At 42.1% G+C, this 24,300-nt stretch overlaps 1 protein-coding gene across 2 annotated transcripts in view; it reads right to left on the reverse strand.

The window, feature by feature from the left end:
- Positions 1 to 1,417: 1,417 nt before the first annotated feature.
- RTN1 (reticulon 1) overlaps positions 1,418 to 24,300 on the reverse strand; it is a 193,631-nt gene continuing 170,748 nt past the window's right edge. For both annotated transcript variants that reach the window (XM_030213857.1, XM_030213858.1), the window contains 5 exons: positions 18,720 to 18,858; positions 17,996 to 18,065; positions 6,347 to 6,393; positions 6,171 to 6,229; positions 1,418 to 2,724 (listed from right to left, as the gene is read on the reverse strand). In XM_030213857.1, the coding sequence (XP_030069717.1) occupies positions 2,682 to 2,724; positions 6,171 to 6,229; positions 6,347 to 6,393; positions 17,996 to 18,065; positions 18,720 to 18,858 (358 nt within the window). In that variant the 3' untranslated portion in view covers positions 1,418 to 2,681. The remainder of the gene's footprint in view (positions 2,725 to 6,170; positions 6,230 to 6,346; positions 6,394 to 17,995; positions 18,066 to 18,719; positions 18,859 to 24,300) is intronic.

Genomic DNA, 24,300 nt, shown 5'->3' on the forward strand with positions numbered 1-24,300 from the left:
TTCTCCTTGATCTGACTACTTTCATAGGAATCACTTCACCTCCACAGTATGTGGCTTTTTGTCCACAGATATGCATTAGGCCAGCAACTACTTCCCAAACCAAAGTTCCAGGTTCTTGCAATGATTTCACAGCTACAAGCCAATTCCACAGGAAAGGGAAGATTTTATGGCCATTGTCAGGACTGTAGTATCGACTAGGGATCCTGATAAAGCAGTCAAATTTCACAGTAACACATCTTGCATTTAACCTGGCTTCAAGTCAGAGAGAACAATTGTGTGGGTTTTTCCATTCTTCTTTAAAACTATGTTGGGACTTCCATCAAGACTAGGCTCAATTTTGAAAGGGTAAACGACAGGAGTGGAAAAACTTGGACCGATTAAGATTGGCCCCTCAGGACTTACAATGCAGCATACTACTCATCATTCTTAACATCATATAGTAGTGACTTCTGTAATTTTTTAAGTCAGGGCCACTTTGGATCTAAATGAGATGAAGGAAAGCCACCAAATATCTTCCCATGTGGAGCTGCAACACTGCTGACCAATATGTGTCAATGTCATCCATCCCCACCACAGTGGCACAGCCAGACCCAGTATTTTGGATGGGCCCAGAGTTAACTTGGACGGGCCCTTCCACACCATGCCTACCCCCCCCCCCCCCCGAGATCTAAAAAATGTAAGTTTTTTTCTACCTACCTCATCATCTCTCCTCCTCCACGGTGCTCAACATCTGCCCATCGCTGAACCTCGTCCTTCCCCAGTGTAACTTACAGGCGGCCCTGGCAGTGATCCATTATTGCTTCCTGTGCCAGCCCTGCAGGCTTCCATTGGCCGGATTCCGCCACAGGAAGCAGTTAATCACATCAGCAAGGGCGGGACCTAGCCTATGGGGCCGATGCAGGCAGCATTAATGGATCACTGCAGGCACCAGGGGCTCCTGTAAGGTACACCGGGGAGGGACAGGGTTCAGCGACAGGTAGGCAGAAGCCAGGGTGCCACAGAGGAGAGATGTGAATGTGGGGTTCCGCCACTGGGTGGGTCTTAGCCAAGAATGGGTGAGCCTGTGCCCACCCAGGCCCACCCGTAGCTACACCACTGCACCACCAGCTCGTTTTCAAACCTTTCATTGGGGGTATCCTCAAGGAGACATGCATTTCCAAATGCCTTCTCTTCATTTATGAGAAATGCCTTGACCTTCATGCATGCAGCTCTTCCCTCTTTATGTCATGAGCTGGAGTAAAGAGGCAGAGAGTAGCAGGAAAAAAAAACCCAAAATAGAAATACGATAGAGACTGCCCCCAGAGAACTCCGGGGGCTGCCACTGGCCCCACAGCCTTACACAAAAAAGCTTGTAAACTAATAACATCATGTCCAGAACTCATTTTGAAATGTAAGATTTAAATAAAATTGGGTCAGTTTTCAATAAGAGCCTCTCCTGCCTGCTTAAAGTGCTTTGAATATGAGGCCCATTGTTCCAGTTTCACAAAGTTAGTGAAATTTTGCTTTCATGGTGGGTCCAGATACCTTTTCTTATATATACATTCATGAAAGCAAATCTTCAGTTCAGAGTCAGGCTCCAATAAACAGTCCAGTCAGGTCGGGTTTGAAAGCAGCCCCTCGGTTTGCAATATTCAGTTTTATTTCAATAGGTATACAACTTTTCATCCCTCAATTGACCATTACATGTGCCTGAAATGTAAATGCAAAAATAACAACACAGTGTGGCACTAAGGAGTTTCATTTATTTCCATTGTTTTTTTACTCGTTGAGCTGTGCAGCCACTCAACTAAAAGGTAAATACAATCTTTCTGTTTGTGCCAATTTATGCTGCAGAAATTGTGCAGGGAAAGAAACGAGAATACAGATTCCAAAAGGCCACCTGACAAGTCCTCCATGCATACTGTTAGACACAGTGAGCAATTACAGCAGCGTAGGTTGTTTTGGTGGGAGCAGCTACATTATCATTTGTCGATGCTAACAAAAAGAGAACATTTTATATTTAGTAACATTAATTTCTGCATTCAGTATCAAGTACATAAGTGCAAATATTCAGAGTTTATAATTAAGTTAGGAACTATGGAGCATATTATATAAACTGTAGTAAATTTAATGAGCTGGAAGCCTCCAGTGATCGTGTATGTCTATATCATCCAGAGTACTGCAATATCAGTTATACAAAACTGCTTACTAGAAGTACCATACACTGTTTTTACTTGTGTTGGAAAACACCAAAACATTATTAATCTACACTTCTACATAGTTAATAAAGATAAACTCAACCACCTAGTGACATAGAAGCAATTTGTAACTATTGCGTCAGTGCACCAAGCATGAAAGCCCTAAACATTAAAAAGTTATAGGAGTGTTACCAAGAGTAGTAAGAAAAACACTGAAAAAAAGGAGAAACATTACTTAGGCTCCCAACATCATGCACTTTATATGTAACACAAAAAACACATCTAGTACACTTTTTTCTGTTCACCATACTTTAGTGCTTGACACAAGTGATTGCAAATATTTCTAAGAGGATGAAAACGGCACAAAAATAGCTGCTTCAGTGTTTCACTGTCTGCTTCTAATATTTGAAAATAACGGTGCTGTGATGTTGCTACAACATGTAAGTACAGAGCTGATTCCACTCCAGGGTTCCCAGAATTTGCCAGTTGTTTTTCTTGTCTTGTTCACTCTGTCCTTCGTTTTGCACCAGGGATTTTAGCCTGTATCCTAGAAATAAGACAAGTATGTTTGAAAACATAATTGAGAGATTAAATAAAAAAATGCTACCAACAATAAAGAACGACAACATGGATGCAGCAACTCATAGGTTTGTTTGCTTTGTTTTGAGTGTACATGGAAAGACGGCTGCGCGAGGGGAGAGGAAACCTCTTTGCCTCTGCCAGATCCTGCCCTTCTGATGCAACTTCCTGTTTTTGGTGGGCGAGTCAACCGGAGACAGCCTGAGTGGAGTGCTGCTGGTGATATAAGGCTAGGGTTATCACCACTGCTGGTGATATAAGGCTAGGGTTACCATATGTCCGGATTTACCCGGACATGTCCTCTTTTTGAGGACATGGTTTTGCCAATCTGCCCGTTTGTCCAGAAATCCAGACAAATGGGCAGATTGCTAGCCTCCCCTCCCCTTACTTACTACTGCCCTGGTGGTCTAGTGACCTCTTCCGCCTTCGGGGCAGGAAAGAGCCCTGCCCTACATGCATCCTTCCTGTTCGTGATCTCGGCGCCAATTCAAAATGGCCGCCGAGAGTTGAAGTGACCTTGCGAGACTTCAACTCTCGGCAGCTATTTTGAATCGGCACTGAGATCACGAACAGGAAGGATGCATGCAGGGCAGCGCTCCGGACAGGAAAGAGGGGGCTCTTTCCTGCCCCGAAGAGGTCACTAGACCACCAGGGCAGTAGTAAGGCAAGGGGAGGGGGGGTGTGTGTGACAGGGGGGAGGGGAAATGTGACAGGGGGTGGAGCGAGGGCGTCAAAGGGGGTGGGGTGGGGTGTGAAAGGGGGCAGAGCGGGGTGTGAAATGGGGGGGAACATGTGTCCTCCTTTTGGGGGGACAAAATATGGTAACCCTATATAAGGCAGGTTTGGTGTGCCGGAACTTGCAGGGAGTCAAAGATGACTGGACCGGGTACGGGGGGAGGGGGGTGCCGAGTGGAGGAAATGATACTGAATTCAGGGGAGTGGAGGCAGTTAATGCAAACTAATCCTCATTGCAAGATTACCATGACCACTGCAAAGTAATTAACTATAGTAATGGTATTATTATCCTATATAATAATTCTCACCTCCAACAGGATGTGCCTGGGACCGTGCCTGCCGGAAGTGGTCTGCTAGGCAGGCACGCACTGACCTCTGTGACATCAGTGACAGACAATTTGGCAAAGCAAAACAATCTGAGTGCTGGCCATTAGGACACAGGGATGATAGGAGAGTTTTAAAAGACTGAAGGAACCAAAAGTGTTAAATGGGGGGAGGGGGGGAGTTCTGAACGACTGAAGGACATGAACATTTGGGAAAGGAAAACAATCTGAATGCTGGCCATTAGGACACAGGGTAGATAGGAGAGTTTTCAAAGACTGAAGGAAACGAAAGTGTTAAACTGGAGACGGGGGGGGGGGGGGGGGGGGGGGGGGTGTTGTGAATGACTGAAAGGCATGCAAATTTGGGACAGGAAAACAATCTCAATGCTGGCCATTAGCACACAGGGTACATAGGAGAGTTTTAAAAGACTGAAGTAACCAAAAGTGTTTGGGGGGAGGGGGGGCAAGTTCTGAATGAATGAATGAAAGAAATGAAAATTTACAAGAGGAACACAATCTGAATGTCGCATTTGTACACAGGGTAGATAGGACACTTTAAAAAAAAATGAAGGACGTGAAAGTATTACATCTTGGGGAGGGGTGAGGAGGAAAGCGGTGGGGTATCCGGATACTGGGCGTTAGGGCCACGGGGGTACATAGACTTTTGAAAGCCTTAAGAAACCCAAAGTGTGGGAAGGAAGAGGAAAAGGAGGGGAGGGAATGGGGTGAGGGGCATTAGGAACAGGGGAGGGGGCCCTGTCACACACTCTCATTCTCACACACACACTATCACACAGACAGTCTCACTCTGTCACACACCCGCACATTCACTCTGGCTCTCTCTCTCAAACATACACACTCCCAGGAAAACCTTGCTAGCGCCCATTTCATTCGTTCCAGAAACGGGCCTTTTTTACTAGTAGTTAATGAATAGATAAATGCTTATTTAATTACTAGGAAAAAGTAATTAACTACAGTAATGCGATACTGTGCAACACTGCCAACAGTTGGGTCAATTAAGTCACTAGGGTGGCCCTTTCACAAAGAAGCACTGAAAAACGGCCTGCGGTAGTGCAGACGCATATTTTGGGCATGCACAGAATCATTTTTCAGCGCACCTGTAAAAAATGCCTTTTTGAAATTTTTGCTGAAAATGGACATGCGGCAAAATGAAAATTACCGTGCGTCCATTTTGGGTCTGAGACCTTACCGCCAGCCATTGACCTACCGTTAAAGTCTCACGCAGTAACTGGGCGGTAATGACCTACACGCATCAAATGCCACTTGGCACACGCCCGATATGTGCATCCGAAAATAAAAGTTATTTTTCAGATGCGCATATCGGACACGCACAAAAAATGAAATTACCGCAACATCCATGCTGAGAGTGGCAGCGTCTATGCATTTGAGGTCTTTTTCCTTGTATGTTTTGAAACACAGCTTATTGAGATTAATTGTACACTGGGTCTGGAGGGGTTACATTTTGTATGATATTTTTGGACAGTTTCCACCTGACATTTTGAACTATATTAAAGTGCCAACACATATACCAATCCTACAGCTGGTGTAAATGCCTGTGCTTAAATGTTAAAAATGCAAAAAAAGCACCAAGGGCGGTTCAAGCTTGGAATAGTCAAGAGCTCTTTATTGGACCCGACATGGGCCATGTTTCAGTGTCAAACACCTGCATTAGGGGTTTGATCAAAGAGAACAAAACAGAAAAAAAAGAAATACATATAGAGCCTACTAAATAGTCACAATGCAAAGAAAAACATAACTGATATCAGTGTTTCACTGTTCACTGATATCAGATATCAAGGATTTATGTACATGTTTTTCTTTGTATTGTGACTATTTAGTAGGCTTTATATATATATTTGTTTTTTTCTATTTTGTTCTCTTTGATCAGACTCTAAACGCAGGCGTTTGACACTGAAACACGGCCCATGTCGAGTCCAATAAAGAGCTCTTGACTATCCAAAGCTTGAATGGCCATTGGTGTTTTCTTTGCAATTTTATTGTTGTGTATACTTCGTCCCTCTCTTTTGCTGCTGCATTGTGCTTAAATGTTAGCAGTTATACATTTAAATGATAGAATTCTATCATTTGTGTGTGTACATGTGTGTTCCGCCCGTGCTCTAAACCAAACTCTACCCATGCACATACACATCAGCAAACCTTGCACCCCCCAAATCACAACACATGCTTTTCCGCTAGTCTATATTCTATAAGTATTTATGTCCATACATGACTAGAATACCACCATTGATGTTTCTTCCTGTTGAACTAAAATAAATAGCTCCTTATAAAAACTACCCCGTTGTGTACTGAAAATATATTTTCCTGTTGTACTCACTTTGCCACAACAGTATTCATGTGGGTCCTCACAAGTCCCAAATACTGGTCAATCTGTGTCTGAAAGAAGGAGATAAAGTCAGGGGGTGAATCAATAAGGTTTCACCAATTTAAAGGAAAGAAGACCATATTTGATAGTACATTTTAATTCATGGCATCGTATTTCATATGACCCACCTGATACTTGTCATAAACAGCAGGCAGAGAAAACATGGAGACCACAGCTAAAGGGAGAAAAAAATCATGCAATTATTTTTTAAATAGTAGAATGATATGCAGATACAGTGTTGTAGTCACTTTCCCCTAATTCTATAAATTTTATTTATTTATTTTGTTACATTTGTACCCTGCGCTTTCCCACTCATGGCAGGCTCAATGCGGCTTACACGGGGCAATGGAGGGTTAAGTGACTTGCCCAGAGTCACAAGGAGCTGCCTGTGCCGGGAATCGGACTCAGTTCCTCAGTTCCCCAGGACCAAAGTCCACCACCCTAACCACTAGGCCACTCCTCCTGCGTCTAAAGGTGCATAATTGCGCATCAAATTACAGAATAGGTTCAGTTATGTGCATAATGTAATTATCAGATAAGCACCAATAACTGATGTTAACAAGCACTAACTGCCACAATTATGTTTATGTTTATTAAAGTTGATAAACCCCTTAGCTTATTCAGAATAAAGCAGTTTACAAGTAATAGGAAAGCTGTGGATGCTGTTCAAAAACACCATCCTGGAAGCCCAGGCCAAATATATTCTGCGTATTAAAAAAGGAAGACGGAAGACCAAACGACAGCTGGCGTGGTTAAAAAGTGAGGTAAAGGAAGCTATTAGAGCTAAAAGAAAATCCTTCAGATAATGGAAGAAGGAACCAACTGAAAATAATAAGAAACAACATAAGGAATGTCAAGTCAAATGCAAAGCGCTGATAAGGATGGCAAAGAGGGGCTTTGAAAAAAAGATTGTGTTGGAGGCAAAAACACATAGTAAAAAATTTTTTTTAGGTATATTAAAAGCAGTAAACTGGCAAAAGAATCGGTTGGACTGCTAGATGACCGAGGGGTAAAAGGGGCGATCAGTGAAGACAATACTGTAGCGGAGAGATTAAATAAATTCTGATTTGGGAGAGATACCGGTGCCAGAAATGTTATTCAAAGCTGACGAGTCGGAGAAACTGAATGAAATCTCTACAGACCTAGAGGATATAATGACAAATTGAAGAGTAGCAAATCTCCTGGACCGGATGGTATTCGTCCCAGAGTACTGATAGAACTCAAAAATGAACTTGTGGAACTATTGTTAGTAATATGTAATTTATCCTTAAAATCGAGTGTAGTACCAGAAGATTGGAGGGTAGTCAATGTAACGCCAATTTTTAAAAAAGGTTCCAGGGGAGATCTGGGAAATTATAGACCGGTGAGTCTTACGTTGGTGCCGGGCAAAATGGTAGAGACTATAATAAAGAACAAAATTATAGAGCATATTCAAAAGCATGGATTAATGAGACAAAGCCAACATGGATCCAGTGAAGGGAAATCTTGCCTCACCAATCTATTACATTTCTTTGAAGGGGTGAACAAACATGTGGATAAAGGTGAGCCGGTTGATATTGTGTATCTGGATTTTCAGAAGGCGTTTGACAAAGTACCTCATGAAAGGCTCCAGAAGAAATTGGAGAACCATGGGATAGGAGGTAGTGTCCTATTGTGGATTGAAAACTGGTTAAATGATAGAAAACAGAGAGTTAAATGGTCAGAATTCTCAATGGAGATGGGTAGTTAGTGGGGTTCCCCAGAGGTCTGTACTGGGACTGCTGCTTTTTATCATATTTATAAATGACCTAGAGATGGGAGTAACTAGTGAGATAATTTAAATTTGCTGACGACACAAAGTTATTCAAAGTAGTTAAATCGCAGGAGGATTGTGAAAAATTACAAGAGGACCTTACGAGACTGGGCGTCTAAATGGCAGATGACATTTAATGTAAGCAAGTGCAAAGTGATGCATGTGGGAAAGAGGAACCCGAATTATAGCTACGTTAGGACCAAGAAAGGGAGCTAACTGTTGTTGATGATACGTTGAAACCTTCTGCTCAGTGTGCTGCGGCTAAGAAAGCAAATAGAATGTTAGGTATTATTAGGAAAGGAATGGAAAACAAAAATGAGTGGAGCTCAACGGGTAGATGTGAAGCGTCTGTTCACGCTTTCCAAAAATAGTAGGACTAGGGGGCATGCGATGAAGCTACAAAGTAGTAAATTTAAAACGAATCGGAGAAAATGTTTCTTCACTCAACGTGTAATTTAAGTCTGGAATTCGTTGCCAGAAAATGTGGTAAAGGTGGTTAGCTTAGCAAAGTTTAAAAAAGGTTTGGATGGCTTCCTAAAGGAAAAGTCGATAGACCATTATTAAATTGGACTTGGGGAAAATCCACTATTTCTGGGAAAAGCAGAATAAAATGTTTTTAACTTTTTTTGGGATCTTGCCAGGTATTTGTGACCTGGATTGGCCATTGTTCGAAACAGGATGCTGGGATTGATGGACCTTTGGTCTGTCCCAGTATGGCATGTACTACTTATGTACTTATGACTCATCCACAGAAGACACATACACACATACCAATCTTTCAGGTTACCATTTCTTTAAATGTGTTTTGCAGCTCCACTAAGAAATTCTTTCTTTAATATAATTATTTGTTGTTGAATGCTTCAGTAAACAGAAAAAAGCAGTCGCGTGTCTAACCGACTTACACCCCTATTCTGTAAACCCAGGGCCTTTCTTCTCTCGCACACAGCTGCAAAGTGGGCTTAGCATGGCAGGGGCATGGATGTGTCAGGAGCATGTCAGGGCGTTCCAACTATTCCTGCACGCTCTTTACAGAATAACTACTGGTTTTAGGTGCCAGCATTTATGCCAACCACAGACATGGCATAAGAGGCCACACCAAAAGATGGGCGCATTACTATGGACTTACACTAGTATCCTATAACAGATTTACATGCAAATACCATTATAGAATATTAGCTCAGCGCCCATTTTTTTGGCACCTAACGTTTAGCATCCTTTATTGAACTGAGAACTATATTCTCTGCAAGGAAACAAAACAATATATTGGCTATATTAGTGCAACTCTTTACTAATATAATAACTATTACTAGTACCACTACTTATTACTTCCAAAGCACTACCGGGTGTACACAGCACTGTACAGCAGTAGCATACAAAGGGTGGGGCGGTGGGGATGGTCCACCCCGTGAGCAGGCAGCAAGGGGGTGCACAGAGCAGTTGCATGGCTGTATAGATACACATTTGGAGGGCTATTCTATAAAGTGACACCTACATTTAGGTGCCCACAACTTGCCTACTTGGAGCTTATTCTATAAAGAAAAGTAGGCATTTACTTTTGTTTACAGAACTCCAATCTAACAGGCCAAAATGCACCCATATTCTAGGTGTGAACTCACGCCAGCCATAGAGTTGTTTTAAATGATCCTGCCTAGATCACCAAGAAATGCATGTAGACTGTAGGATTCTATAATCTACAGTGGGGGAAATAAGTATTTGATCCCTTGCTGATTTTGTAAGTTTGCCCACTGACAAAGACATGAGCAGCCCATAATTGAAGGGTAGGTTATTGGTAACAGTGAGAGATAGCACATCACAAATTAAATCCGGAAAATCACATTGTGGAAAGTATATGAATTTATTTGCATTCTGCAGAGGGAAATAAGTATTTGATCCCCCACCAACCAGTAAGAGATCTGGCCCCTACAGACCAGGTAGATGCTCCAAATCAACTCGTTACCTGCATGACAGACAGCTGTCGGCAATGGTCACCTGTATGAAAGACACCTGTCCACAGACTCAGTGAATCAGTCAGACTCTAACCTCTACAAAATGGCCAAGAGCAAGGAGCTGTCTAAGGATGTCAGGGACAAGATCATACACCTGCACAAGGCTGGAATGGGCTACAAAACCATCAGTAAGACGCTGGGCGAGAAGGAGACAACTGTTGGTGCCATAGTAAGAAAATGGAAGAAGTACAAAATGACTGTCAATCGACAAAGATCTGGGGCTCCACGCAAAATCTCACCTCGTGGGGTATCCTTGATCATGAGGAAGGTTAGAAATCAGCCTACAACTACAAGGGGGGAACTTGTCAATGATCTCAAGGCAGCTGGGACCACTGTCACCACGAAAACCATTGGTAACACATTACGACATAACGGATTGCAATCCTGCAGTGCCCGCAAGGTCCCCCTGCTCCGGAAGGCACATGTGACGGCCCGTCTGAAGTTTGCCAGTGAACACCTGGATGATGCCGAGAGTGATTGGGAGAAGGTGCTGTGGTCAGATGAGACAAAAATTGAGCTCTTTGGCATGAACTCAACTCGCCGTGTTTGGAGGAAGAGAAATGCTGCCTATGACCCAAAGAACACCGTCCCCACTGTCAAGCATGGAGGTGGAAATGTTATGTTTTGGGGGTGTTTCTCTGCTAAGGGCACAGGACTACTTCACCGCATCAATGGGAGAATGGATGGGGCCATGTACCGTACAATTCTGAGTGACAACCTCCTTCCCTCCGCCAGGGCCTTAAAAATGGGTCGTGGCTGGGTCTTCCAGCACGACAATGACCCAAAACATACAGCCAAGGCAACAAAGGAGTGGCTCAGGAAGAAGCACATTAGGGTCATGGAGTGGCCTAGCCAGTCACCAGACCTTAATCCCATTGAAAACTTATGGAGGGAGCTGAAGCTGCGAGTTGCCAAGCGACAGCCCAGAACTCTTAATGATTTAGAGATGATCTGCAAAGAGGAGTGGACCAAAATTCCTCCTGACATGTGTGCAAACCTCATCATCAACTACAGAAGACGTCTGACCGCTGTGCTTGCCAACAAGGGTTTTGCCACCAAGTATTAGGTCTTGTTTGCCAGAGGGATTAAATACTTATTTCCCTCTGCAGAATGCAAATAAATTCATATACTTTCCACAATGTGATTTTCCGGATTTAATTTGTGATGTGCTATCTCTCACTGTTACCAATAACCTACCCTTCAATTATGGGCTGCTCATGTCTTTGTCAGTGGGCAAACTTACAAAATCAGCAAGGGATCAAATACTTATTTCCCCCACTGTACATGTGTAAGGAAGTGCCTAGGCAAACCCTAGTTCCACTTAAGGCACAACCTCTCTGGGACACCTTATAGGATCCAAACCTTGGAAGCCTAGAGAAGAGGGAGAATAAACCTTCTGAGCATGGGAGAGTCAGAGAGGTCCTGGGAGGAACTGAGAGAAGACTCTCATGCCCTATCAATGGAGCCTGAGGGTAGCCTCCGTTCCCTGTCAGCAATAGCTAAGGGAAGCCTCCAAACCTGGGTAGGCATAACTGGGGGACTGCTGAGAAAGAGTTTAGTACTACAGCCTACAAGGTGGAATAGGACTTTATATAGAAAAGGCAAAGACTACTAGAGAAATGGCAAGAACCTATGTTTGAGTCTGACTGTTCAGCCTGTTAGCGACCAGGCCTTTCTGGTCACACTGAAGGATTACTTATGTTAAATTGACTTGCCTACCTGACAGAGAAGACAGGCTTATGTTATATGGAGGGGCATAATTGAACGAAAACGTCTATCTCCATGGGCGTTTATCTCCGAGAACGGGTCCGTGAAGGGGCGGACCGAACCGTATTTTCGAAAAAAATAGACGTCCATGTTTTATTCGACAATTTGTGAGCTGGGCGTTTTTGTTTTTCAGTGATAATGGAAAATGAAAGCGCTCAGCTCAAAAACGAATAAATCCAAGGCATTTGTTCGTGGGAGGGGCCAGGAGTTGTAGTGCACTGGTCCCCCTCACATGCCAGGACACCAACCGGGCACCCTAGGGGGCACTTTTACAAAAACAAAAAAAAGGTAAAAGAGCTCCCAGGTGTATAGCACCCTTCCCTTGTGTGTTGAGCCCCCCAAATTCCCCTCAAAACCCACTGCCCACAAGTCTACACCATTACTATAGCCCTAAGGGGTGAAGGGGGGCACCTACATGTGGGTACAGTGGGTTTGGGGGGGTTGGACGACTAAGCATTAAGCAGCACAATTGTAACAGGTAGGGGGGGATGGGCCTGGGTCCACCTGCCTGAAGTCCAATGCACCCCCTAACAACTGCTCCAGGGACCTGCATACTGCTGCCAGGGAGGTGGGTATGACATTTGAGGGTGCAAATAAAAAGTTGTGAAACATCATTTTTTGTGGTGGGAGGGGGTTAGTGACCACTGGGGGAGTCAGGGGAGGTCATCCCCGATTCCCTCTGGTGGTAATCTGGTCATTTAGGGCACTTTTTGGGGCCTTATTCGTGAAAAAACAGGGACCAGGAAAAGTGCCCTAAATTCTAGCTACAAACGCATACTTTTTTTCCATTATCGGCGAAAGGCGCCCATCTCTCCTCGGCCAATAACCACGCCCCAGTTCCACCTCCGACATGCCCCCGTCAACTTTGTACGCTTCCGCGATGGAGTGCAGTTGAAAACGTCCAAAATCGGCTTTCCATTATACCGATTTATTCGTTTTTGTGAGATAAACGTCTATCTCCCGATTTGGGTCGAAATCTAGGCGTTTTTCTCTTTCAATTATAAGGTGGATAGTGAACCCAATAGCATGAATAAAAGCATAGTAAAGGGCTTTTTTATGGTTTAATTTGTCTGCTGTCTGTATCCGTGAGGGGCATGTGCCTGTTACCGCACCCGCGGTACCACAATGTATAAATGTGTACCTCACCCACATTCCAGCCAAACTCCACCCATGTGAATGTCACCTGCAAACTACACACCACTGAATTTAGGAACCATTTTACAAAATAGAATGCAGCCAGAATACTGGTGTTTAAATGTGTATGTGGGCACAAACGCACATAAGTGTTGGTTTCAGGTTATTTCCGTATGTTCTTGGTATCCTCCTTATAGAATTACCCGCAATAACATAGCCTCTGTCCTATAAATCTTACAGTTTTGTCAAGACAAACATATATGATAAACAAGAGAGTCTACATGAATACGTTTATTATGGAAAAGCAATCAAAATATAAAAGCAACATCAAAAAGGCAAATTTTTAAACTGAATTTGAATATGGTCAGAAAAAGACAATGACACAATGACTCAGGAAGTCTATTCTAGACATATGGCAGGAAGATGGGACTAAGAGAGTCAGGATTTGGCAATTGAGGAATAGGACAGAGAAAGAAGCAACTTGATTGTTGCAGTTGCCCGGGTCTTGCCACGTCTAAGCAAGTGGAATTGACTTTTCAGCCATCGTGCTGTGGCATTCTTCAGAATGATGGCTGAAATGTTGGTTCCACTTACTCGGATATGGCAAGACTCAGAACAGTCACAACAATTATGAAGCAAGCCACGGAAGAGAACAAAGGAGCAACTTATCTAAAGAAGAGAGTCCATAAGAAAGGGTATGCAGAGAGGAAAGAAAAGATAGGCAATGAGGGGCTGCAGAAATGTATTTTTCATCATATGAAGCTTGAACTAAGTGTATGTGCAAGCAAATAGGGAGCCAGTGTAGTGACCTGTTGCATGGTCATAGTGATGTTGGAGGCATATAAGTTGTGCAGCTAAATTTTGAATAGATTGTATTGGAGAAACATGGTTCACGTGGAGACCCACAAGCAGCAGATTGTAATTTAAAAGGAAAGTGATGACAGTGGATGAGTGTTTTGGTGGTATAGTCAGAAAGGAAAGGATTGTAGTTATGGTAAAGAGGAAGAAATAACATGCTTTATTAGTGTTTTGGATACGCAGAAAATGAGCGAGAGTCATCAAAGATGACCCTATGTGATGATCTGAGGGAACTGAAAGTTTAGAACGCCTTCCCAGTGGCATACCTAGCTTGTTTGCCACCTGGGGCAGGCCACCTCTGCACCCCCCTCCCCCTGACGTGTCATCCTCTCCTGATGCATTAACCCCCTGAAGCGTCACCTCCCCCAAAGCACATCACACCTTCACCTTTCTTCCTAGCAAGGGCTGCATTGGAGCAGGCACACGGCTGTTGGCTCTGCTGGTCCCCTGTCCCAGAACAGGAAGGAACGTCAGAGGGGGCAGGGGACCGGCAGAGCCAACAGTCGCATGCCTGCTCCATGCACTACGTTGTTGCCTGCACCCAGGGCAGACCACCCCGCCCTTACACTACTGCGCCATCCATAAAGACAGAAAAAGAGACACAAGGGGAATTGAGTTTGGGAGGAAATATAGAAAGCTCCATTTTGTCCCTGTTATGTTTAAGGTGACAGTAGGACACCCAGACAGCAATATCAAACAATCAGCTCAAATATGGCACTGGATTCTCTGTGAAACTTCTGATATAGAGAGGTAGATCTGGGAGTTATAAGTATAAAAATTGTACTGAAAGCTATGGAAGGAGATCAGAGCACCAAGGGGACTAATGTGAAAAGAAAAGAGAAGTCCTGAAACAGAGCCCTGGGGTACACTGACAGCAGAATAGCAGTGGAGGAAGAACTACTATAGGATTTATTTATGTAGTTGTACATTTGTACACCACAAAGGCGTTCGCCAAGTCGGTTGATAACAAATACAAGGTTATATAGTGGTCGAATGAGGTAGTTGTGAAGGGTCGAAAGGAATGAAGATTGTATATTGTCCAGTACAATCATTGGTCATGCTGTGTTGCTGGGTGAGGGGGTTTACGTTGGATCGTTGGGGTAGGCCTTTTTGAAGAGGTTGGTTTTTTGATTTCCTGACGTATAGATGGTCATGGATTGTTTTCACAGCTTTTGGGAGTCCATTCCATAGTTTTGCGCTTATGTAGGAGAAGCTGGATGCGTAAGTTGTTTTGCATTTAAGTCCTTTGCAATTTGGGTAATGTAGGTTTAGGTATGATCGTGATGATCCGATTTTGTTTCTGATTGGTAGGTCTATAAGGTCTATCATGTATCCTGGGGAATACACCATAGATAATTTTGTGGACCAGAGTGCAGATTTTGAAGATGATCCATTCTTTGATTGGGAGCCAGTGCAGCTTTTCTCAAAGGGGTTTAGCACTTTCGAATCATGTTTTACTATATATCGGCCTGGCTGCTGTGTTTTGGGTGGTCTGGAGTTTTTTGTGAGTTGTTCTTTGCATCCCGCATAGATTCCATTGCAGTAATCTGCATGGTTTAGGACCAGTGATTGAATTAGGTTTCGAAAGGTTTCCCTTGGGAAGAAAGGTTTTACTTGTTTGAGTTTCCACATTGAATAGAACATTTTCTTTATTATGGAGTTTACTTGGCTCTCGAGAGTAAGGTTGTGGTCGAGTGTGACGCCGAGTATTTTTAGGCTGTCTGAGGTAGGGAGGGTGTGTCCTGGGGTATTTATGGTTGTGGGTTTGTACTTGTTATATTGAGAGGAGAGGATGAGGCAGTGTGTTTTTCCAGTGTTCAATTTCAGTTGGAATGAGTTTGCCCAGGAGTCCATGATGTTCAGGCCATCATTGATTTCATTGGTTATTTCTGTGAAGTCGTGTCTGAAGGGAATGTAGATTGTAGCATCATCTGCATAGATGAACGGGTTGAGGCCTCGATTGGATAAGGACTTTGCCAGTGGGATCATCATCATGTTGAAGTGTATTTGTGATAGTGGTGATCCTTGAGGTACTCCACAGGCTGCTTTCCACGGTGGTGATATGTTTGAGTTTGAGTTTGATTTTACTTTATATGTTCTGGTGGTTAGAAAATCTTTGATCCAATTAAGTACATTTCCATCAATCCCGAAGTGGCCAAGGAGTCTTAGTAGTATATTGTGGTTTACCATGTCGAATGCGCTCAACATATCAAACTGGAGGAGAAGTATGTTTTTACCTGTAGCTATTTCCTGCTTGAATTTGGCCAGGAAAGTGACTAGGACAGTTTCGGTACTATGGTGGAAGCGGAATCCTGATTGTGAATTGTGTAATATTGAGAAATTGTCCAAGTATTCCGTAAGCTGTTTGGTCACCAAACTCTCCATCAGTTTTACTACTAGTGGGATAGACGCAACTGGGCGGTAGTTGGTGAGATCATTTGTGTTTTTCTTGGTGTCTTTTGGTATTGGGGTGAGTAGGATGTTACCATATTCCTCAGGGAAGAGACCTTGTTGTAGCATGAAGTTTAGGTGGAATGTGAGGTCTGCTATGAAGTGGTCGGGGGCGGATTTAAGTAGATGACTGGGACATGTATCCAGTTTGCAGTGGGTGTTGGCGAACCTATGAGTCGCTTGTATAACTGATTCAGTGTTGAGGAGATTAAATGTTGTCCAGATACAGTCAGCTGGGTATCCATAAGGGATTAGGTCCAGATCGTTAAAGAAGTTTTCGATGTCGGTGTTGTGATGAGGAAGTGTGCTATTTCGTTTAGTACGCTTCTGCATCTATACTCCCAGCGATTGAGATAAAGTATGGAATCAGTTTGTGTTGTCCATCTGTTGTCGTATATCTGTTGCCAGAATACTTGTGGATCTATTTGCCCTCTTGTAGTGCAAGTTGTATGTTTTGGTGAATGGTTTAATCCCTTTTTCCGCCAGTTAAAGATAGGTTCAGATTGTAATGGTCGATCCAAGGTGTTGCTGTCCATTTGATGTCTGTTATTAATAGGTTATGATCTGAGGACAGTTTGTGTGATAGGAGGTCCAGTGTGTGTCCCTTGATATGGGTAGTTTGCATGTGAGGGCATTTGAGATCCCAGGACTGTAGGAAGTCTTTGCATTCACGTATGTTGGTGGAGTTGGGGTCTTCTAGGTGAAGGTTTATGTCGCCTAGTATTAGTGTGCTGGAATTGTTTACACAAGTGTTTGAGATGAAGTCCGTGAAGATAGGCTGGCTTTCGTTCTCGTTCCAGTTACCGGGCGGTCTGTAAAACAGGACGCAATTCAGATGATCTATCAGGGATTTGTTATGGATTCTGAATGAGGCAATTTCTAGTTGGGGTGTTATGGACTCGGCAATGGTTTCGGTGATGAATTGTTCTCGGTAGATAAGTGCTATGTCTCCGCCTCTCTTTTCCAATCTGGTCCAGTAAGTGATTTTGTAACCTGGAGGGCATAGTTCAAGAATTATGGGGTCCTTTCACTAAAGGTATGACTGGAAAGGTAAGAAGAAAAATCATAATAGAGCAGAGTCCTGAAATCCAACTGAGTCAAGGAGTAGATAAACAAGACTGGACAATGCTCTTGAATACAGAGTTTATTGATCAATCTACAGACTCGACACGGCCATGTTTTGGCCAAATGGCCTGCTTCAGGAGTCTAAATACAGAGAACAAACTTAAAAACTATCACAAGAATAGAAAGTTAATAACAAAAATGATAAATGTCTGGCTAGCAGCCTGATGAAACTATAACACAATAAAAATGTATAAAAATATATTAATAATTAAAATTTAAGAGATAGCAATCATGGCACTAGTTAGACATTTATCAATCCTGGTTCCAGCTCCAGCACATCTCCTGCTTCCAGTTCTGGTTCTCCAGCACAGTCCCGGCTTCCAGTCCTGGTTCCAGGTCCAGCACAGCTTCAGCTTCCAGTTCAAGGTTTTTAACTTATAACCTGAAACCCTAATTTCCCCATCAGGGTGGTTTTATCAGGGTTTTCTTGTTATAACAAAAATTAGAAGCCCTATATGTAACTACATAGCTTTTTTTTAAGTTTGTCGTTCTCAACTAAGCCAGCTATTCTGAAGTTCTGCTTGAAAATAGATAAATAGCATAGTGTATGTCGGGATGTGTTATATGTTTCTAAATAGATATCACAATACTGAATCTCCTTTTTAGTGCTACTTAGAGGAAACATAAAAAGTGAATATTCTTACCCATTATGAGCAGTGTCAGACCATTGAAGAGTGCTCCTACATAAGTCAGTAGCCACATTAGTACTGCAAACTAAAAAAAAAAAAGTTAGTCTGGTACCATTTGCCTCTCTTTTGCCTTTCGTTTGTGGGATAATGACACCTATAATTCGTGTTTTTCCTTTGAGTGGAGATTATCAGATTAGTTTATAGATCACAGAATACTTTGAATATTTTCCAGGATTATTTTCTTCAATTATGGACTATTTTATTTATTTATTTGTTACATTTGTATCCCACATTTTCCCACCTATTTGCAGGCTCAATGTGGCTTACATTCTACAGTAGAGGCGATCGCCAATACCGATATGAACAAATACAAAATTAGGTAAAAGGCAGAGTACTGATCAAGTATGATAGGCACGTTGGAGGTTGTAAGGAACAAGGGTTAGGTTATGTCCAGCATGAGCTGATATCTTGTTCACAGATTATGAATTCAGCCTACTGTATAAGAATGACCTAGGTAATAGTCAGTTTTCCTAAAGTTACATAATGATACCATTATCAAAACATGTTCTTATCCAGATATAAAATTAAATCATACTAAACTATTAAACAACAGCATATTTTATAAAACTAGTAGAAAAGAAACATTTGAGTTGGGCTATTTGGACTTTGACAGCATAATACTTTTGATAAGAGAAAAATATTAACTCTTGAGCAATGTGAATTTTTAAAGCAATCATACTTTCAATGAATCCACCAGGTCTTGGACAAGGAAGAGTCTCCTCAGCTCTCTGACAGTGCTGTTCACATACTGCTGGATACACTCTGTGTATTTCTGAATTTGGTCTTGAGAAAGAGAAATTTCAATCTCCAGGTAAGCTCTGTAAAAAGAATCATTCTTATAGGTTCACAGAAGATAGACACTCACTCATTCACTTAGTTGTGTTCATCTATCAATATAAATCACCCCAGAATCACTGTCAGAATTGCCTTGTTGGTGATTTAATTTTCTGCAGATCAGTATTCCATGGATGTTAGGCAAGTAGCCATGTTCGGACTTATTAAACCAACAATTACTTGTTTAAAACTATGTCCTTTGCTTTCTTCAGTACGAGGCCAATGTATTAAACTGCAATGCCTTCGCAAATGTGATAATAATGCAGAAAATAAAATTGTGTTTGCAAATCTTCTGTCTTTCTGTGCATAATTTGGCATTTTCCAAATTGTTGACAAACACTAAGCAAATTCGCTAAACAGTTGAATAATTGTGGAAATTAAGTCATTAGCAATTTTGGCATGTTATTTATTTATTTATTCCATTATTTAGCCCATCTGTCCAACAGTGCCTAGAATGGATTACAGAATTACATGACTTCTAGGTTCCTTTTTATTTATTTATTTTATTAGTCCTCCCTCTACTTCTTTTACATTTGTATTTTTTTCATAGGGGATTTTTTTCCTCCTCTTTGGTGTTTTCATATACCTTACCTGGCCAGAGATTTCCTGAATCTGTTCCCTTCTATATTTTTAGTCAAAGTAAGACACATACTTGTGAATTAAAAAAACAAAAACAAAGATAATGGAATTTCAGGCTATTTTTTGGAGATCCAGTCCTGCATTCAGTGAGAGAAGTACTTTAGCTGTTGTCTCAGGGACCTGGTGCAAATAAGAACAGTGGTGGGACTTCTTGTCAATAGTGATCAAAATACAGTCAATTTCAACATAATCTCTGGAGGGAGAATACTAAATTAAACTATGTGTGCCAATGTGCTCAATGTGACCCAGTAAGAAATACGGGCTGAGGCAGAGCGGATGCCTGAATATATAGATGATAGGAAACAACAGAGGTGTCAGTGGTTTGCAGACTGCACACAAGGGGTCGACAGGAGCAGATCATGTATCAGGAAAGTTCAAAATATTTATTCAGCACAGAAGATCTCACACAATCAAAAGCTCCTGTGCTGAATAAATATTTTGAGCCCTCTTGATGTGTGATCTGCTCCTTCCGACCCTTTGAATACAAAAATGGGCAGGAAATGGGCATGTCTCCCACTTAGGAACATAACTTACAGAATACTGTAAGTGACATGTGCCCTTGCCACATTTCTGCAACTGCAATTGTGCCAGGTCTAGGGCTGGTGTAACTGCAGGTTCATAAATGTCAGGCATGTTGATGCCAGGTTATGCTAGTATTCTATAAGAGAATCTGGGCACCCAGATGCCATTATAGTATAGGTTCTCACTGTGCAGCATTGGGGCACCTATATATAGAATTGCTTTCTTAGTGCTTAGGCTTTTTAGTATATGTGTTGCTGAAGCAAGTATTAGGCATTTCTTTCAATATAGAGACTTTCTGTTCTTCAGTACTGTAATGGAAGATGTAAAGGATTGCTTTTCAACCCTGCTTTGATCAATAATGAACTCTGAAATCTTCTGTCTTTGACCGAAAGTAACTTTCCTTATAAATACAAAAACAAGTTGGAAGATAAGAATTCATTTGGTATGCAAAGGGGAGGATGGTTCTTGTTTTCGGATGCTTGGCCACCTGGACTTGGAAAACATGTGACCACGTTCCCACAGTATGGCTTGTTTACCTAGACAGAGAAGCATTCTGTAATTTTCCTCAGCTCTGAACATGAGTTCTGAGCCTAATAAAAAGGGGAGTTTCTTTCAGTGAAATCGGGAGCTCATCTGTGAGTAACATACGTACTGTGCAGAGGACTTGTTCCTGGTCTAAAAAGCTCCTGGCTTTCGCTGTAACGGGCCCCCCCAGCTGATGATAAGAGCCTGGATGATGTAAGGACCAGTGATGATTGTATGTATAGTGTATTATTGCTTCCTTTCCTGGTCTAAGAACTCTTAGCATTGCTTAGATGTAGAGACCAGTGATGTAATGATTGTTTATGTAGCTAATCATTGTGTGTATATAGCTAATCATTGTATATACTTTAATCATTGTAGAATTTAGCACCTCTAATAAAGGTTTCATTTATCTAATACGAATCCAAAACAATCCACGGTAATTATTGAGTAGTCTGTGTCAGTGAGACAGGCTGTAAATCCATAGCACTACAAATACTAAGATCAATATTTCCAGATGCTGCCACAGCAATGTAGGAAACAATGCCTCAAAAGGTGTTACAGATTGGCATTCTGTTCTTTCTTTTAAATTTCCCTGCAAATATATTGTTCAAAACTTTCTTTGCGGGATTCAAACAATCACCTTACTTATTCCTAAACCCATGATAACACAAAAAGTTTATTAACTCAAATTCCCAGGAGAACTATAAACTTAATATATTCAAATTTGCAGTCAAGGTGCTCAGAAACCAGTGCGACTTAAGTGAAACTCATATAAATAGCTACCTTTCTCTATCATGCCACTTCCTCATTTGTTTAAGGCAACTCCTGGTCCCATCACAGACCCTGCCCCTGATCACCTCAATATTTTTTTGTGACTTGCCTTAAACAAATGAGGAAGTACGATGACAGAGAAAGGTGGCTATTTATATGTTTCACTTGAGTCACACTGGTTTCTGAGCACCTTCACTGCAAATTTGAATATATTAAGTTCATAGTTTTCCTGGGAATTTGAGTTAATAATGCAAACATGTTGTGAAGTATAGAAATTCCAAATATGTGTGTGGGGAGGGGGGGTTGAACTGGCATATAAGATCAAGCAGTCATTTTCTGCTGAAGAAAGTTGTAGCCTTCTTTAAGGTCAGATGTACCACTATAGGATCTACTCTACAATAATATTCTTGTAGATGTTTTTCCTTTTCCATCATTTGTACTACTCCCCTCTTTCCCCTGCCCCCCCCCCCCCCCCGGTCATTTAGTGGACATTATGAGTTTAGGGGCCCTTTTATTAAACTGCATTAAACAGCTATTGTGGATTTTTCAGTGCACTACTGTCTCCTGTGCTAAAAAGTGAGCCTTTGAGTTTAAAATCCTGCTTTAGCTGTCAAACCGGGAGTGACCGGGATCTGGATGTTACATGGGCAGGCAAAGGTGTGGCCAGTTGTGACAGCTAGTGTATGGTTTAGTACCACACACCAGCTTTCACAAGTGCCGATAGTACCTAATGAGGAGGCAGTAATTGCAGCTGTGCTACAGTCCAGTAGCACTGTGCACTGCTACAGGAGTAGCACGACAGGCTCCCACAGTGTCCTCCACTCAAAGAACTGACAATCTCAATGCCTTGATCACAAACACAACACCCGCAACATTAAACACCCAGCCCCATCACAGACCCTGCCCCTGATCACGTGTGACCCCCCCCCCCCCAACATCAAACACCCTGGCTTCTGACATAGACCTCACCCCCTAATCACAAGCCTGATACTCTCCATTCATAAACCCCAACCCCATGATCAATATCCCAACACCCCAACATCAAACACCTGTCTCCCAACACCAAATCCCTGCCCTCTGCTATTATAACACCCCCCCCCCCCACACACACACACATACAACACTCCCTTCCTCCAGTCTCCCTCATGGGACCTACTTGGGGCCTTCAATGGTGGTTGAGTAATCCCCAGTGGCACTGTCATCCCAAATGGTGGTGATAACCCTTACAGTAGTACCATGAGACTACCACTAGGGGTCATTGCCACTAATTTTGCTGACGGCACTAACCCAGGCAGCTGCTGAGGAGGATCACTGCTGCCAGGGACCACTCAACTACCAATGGAGACTGCCAAGTATTTACACTTTGTGCAGATCTGTAAATCTGAGTTAGGCTCCCTTGATGCTACTTATCCTAAAATGAATATTGTCAAGTTTTAATATATGCTTTCTTTGGCACATGTAAAATGGGATGCTTGGTGACAGCTGCTTCTGGTCAATAGCTGACTGCTAGTGCCCTTCCAAGCAGCCATCCTCTATACAGTTTTACCTTCTTGGTTCACAACACCCTTATGTTTTGTATTAAAGATTTTTCAGATAGCATATCATTTGAATGTTTCTGTCAGTCAAGTAAAAACAATATTATCCTGTCTCACTGGAATTTCCTTTTCTAATAGTGTTTTACTGAATAAAATTAAAATGTTATTTCCATTGAGAATTCAGTTATTAAAATGTGCTTACTGCTAATGTACAGTATATTTGGAATGCTATAAAGTACAGAGATCATCATAAAATCTATTTTAATAGAACCAATGGTAATACAAAATAGAAAGAAATTGACAATTCTTAATGTGTGTACAAATAGAAGAGCTTTACCTAGTACACTTTTTGTACCTGGGGCAATAGAGGGTTAAGTGACTTGCCCAGAGTCACAAGGGGCTGCCTGTGCCTGCAGTGGGAATCGAACCCAGTTCCCCAGGACCAAAGTCCGCCACTCTAACCACTAGGCCACTCCTTCAGGCCCCTATTTACTAACGATTAGTGCACAATGTCTCAGATTCTATATAGGTCACTCAAATTTGGGCACAGATCCCAGATCTACACGTAAATAATTATTTATTTAGATTTTTGCTCACACCTTTTTTTCAGTAGTAATTAGTCAATTAGATGCTAAAAATGAATTATTGGAGTTAACAAGCACTTAACTGGCAGTAATTAGGGATTATGTGTGCTGCTCTATGCCCAATTCTATAACATGTATGCCTAATTTTCATGGCACGCAACTCCAAAGCAGGTGTGACTATGGGAAGAACATGGGCAGGTCAGGGGTGTTCCCAGAATTTAGGCATGATGTTATATGCATTTGCATGCTTAACTGCAATCGGTTGGGTGCCAGAATTTACACCAGCCTTTGGCTTGCACCCAAAGTTAGGTGTAAAATGTGCACTAAGCTAGTATTCTACAAAGATGCTCCATGCAGAACAACCTTTATAGAATATTAGTTTAGTATGGATCATCCTGGCGCCTAACTTTGGGCATTATTTATTGAATCTAGCTCAATATGGATTTTGCCAGCAGATAATGAATGATAATGCCAATATTGCATATTAAGGGGTGAAGTTATCAACATGGGCTACTGTTGTTTTAGTGATAACCCAGGTTATTAGTAACTAGGTCTCATTGTATTAAATGGAACCTGTGCTAAAATACCAAGCTTTGGTAAAATAACACATCTTAATGGTAGCCCACATTGATAACTTCACCCTTAAGTGGGTAATTCTATAAGAAGTGGAAAACAAGTAGGGTTATAGATGAGTCTTCCAACACGTATATAGCTATCAAAGAAAGATTTATTTATCACCCATAAGACTTGTTTCTGCATCACCACCCGCCTCAGGAGTCTGCTATAACACACAAATAATCACTCTCTCTTTGGGTCAATACCACGTGATGTCTTACTGGAAAATTGACCA

Source organism: Microcaecilia unicolor, chromosome 9 (genome assembly GCF_901765095.1).
Source record: "Microcaecilia unicolor chromosome 9, aMicUni1.1, whole genome shotgun sequence".
Taxonomy (NCBI): Eukaryota; Metazoa; Chordata; class Amphibia; order Gymnophiona; family Siphonopidae; genus Microcaecilia; species Microcaecilia unicolor.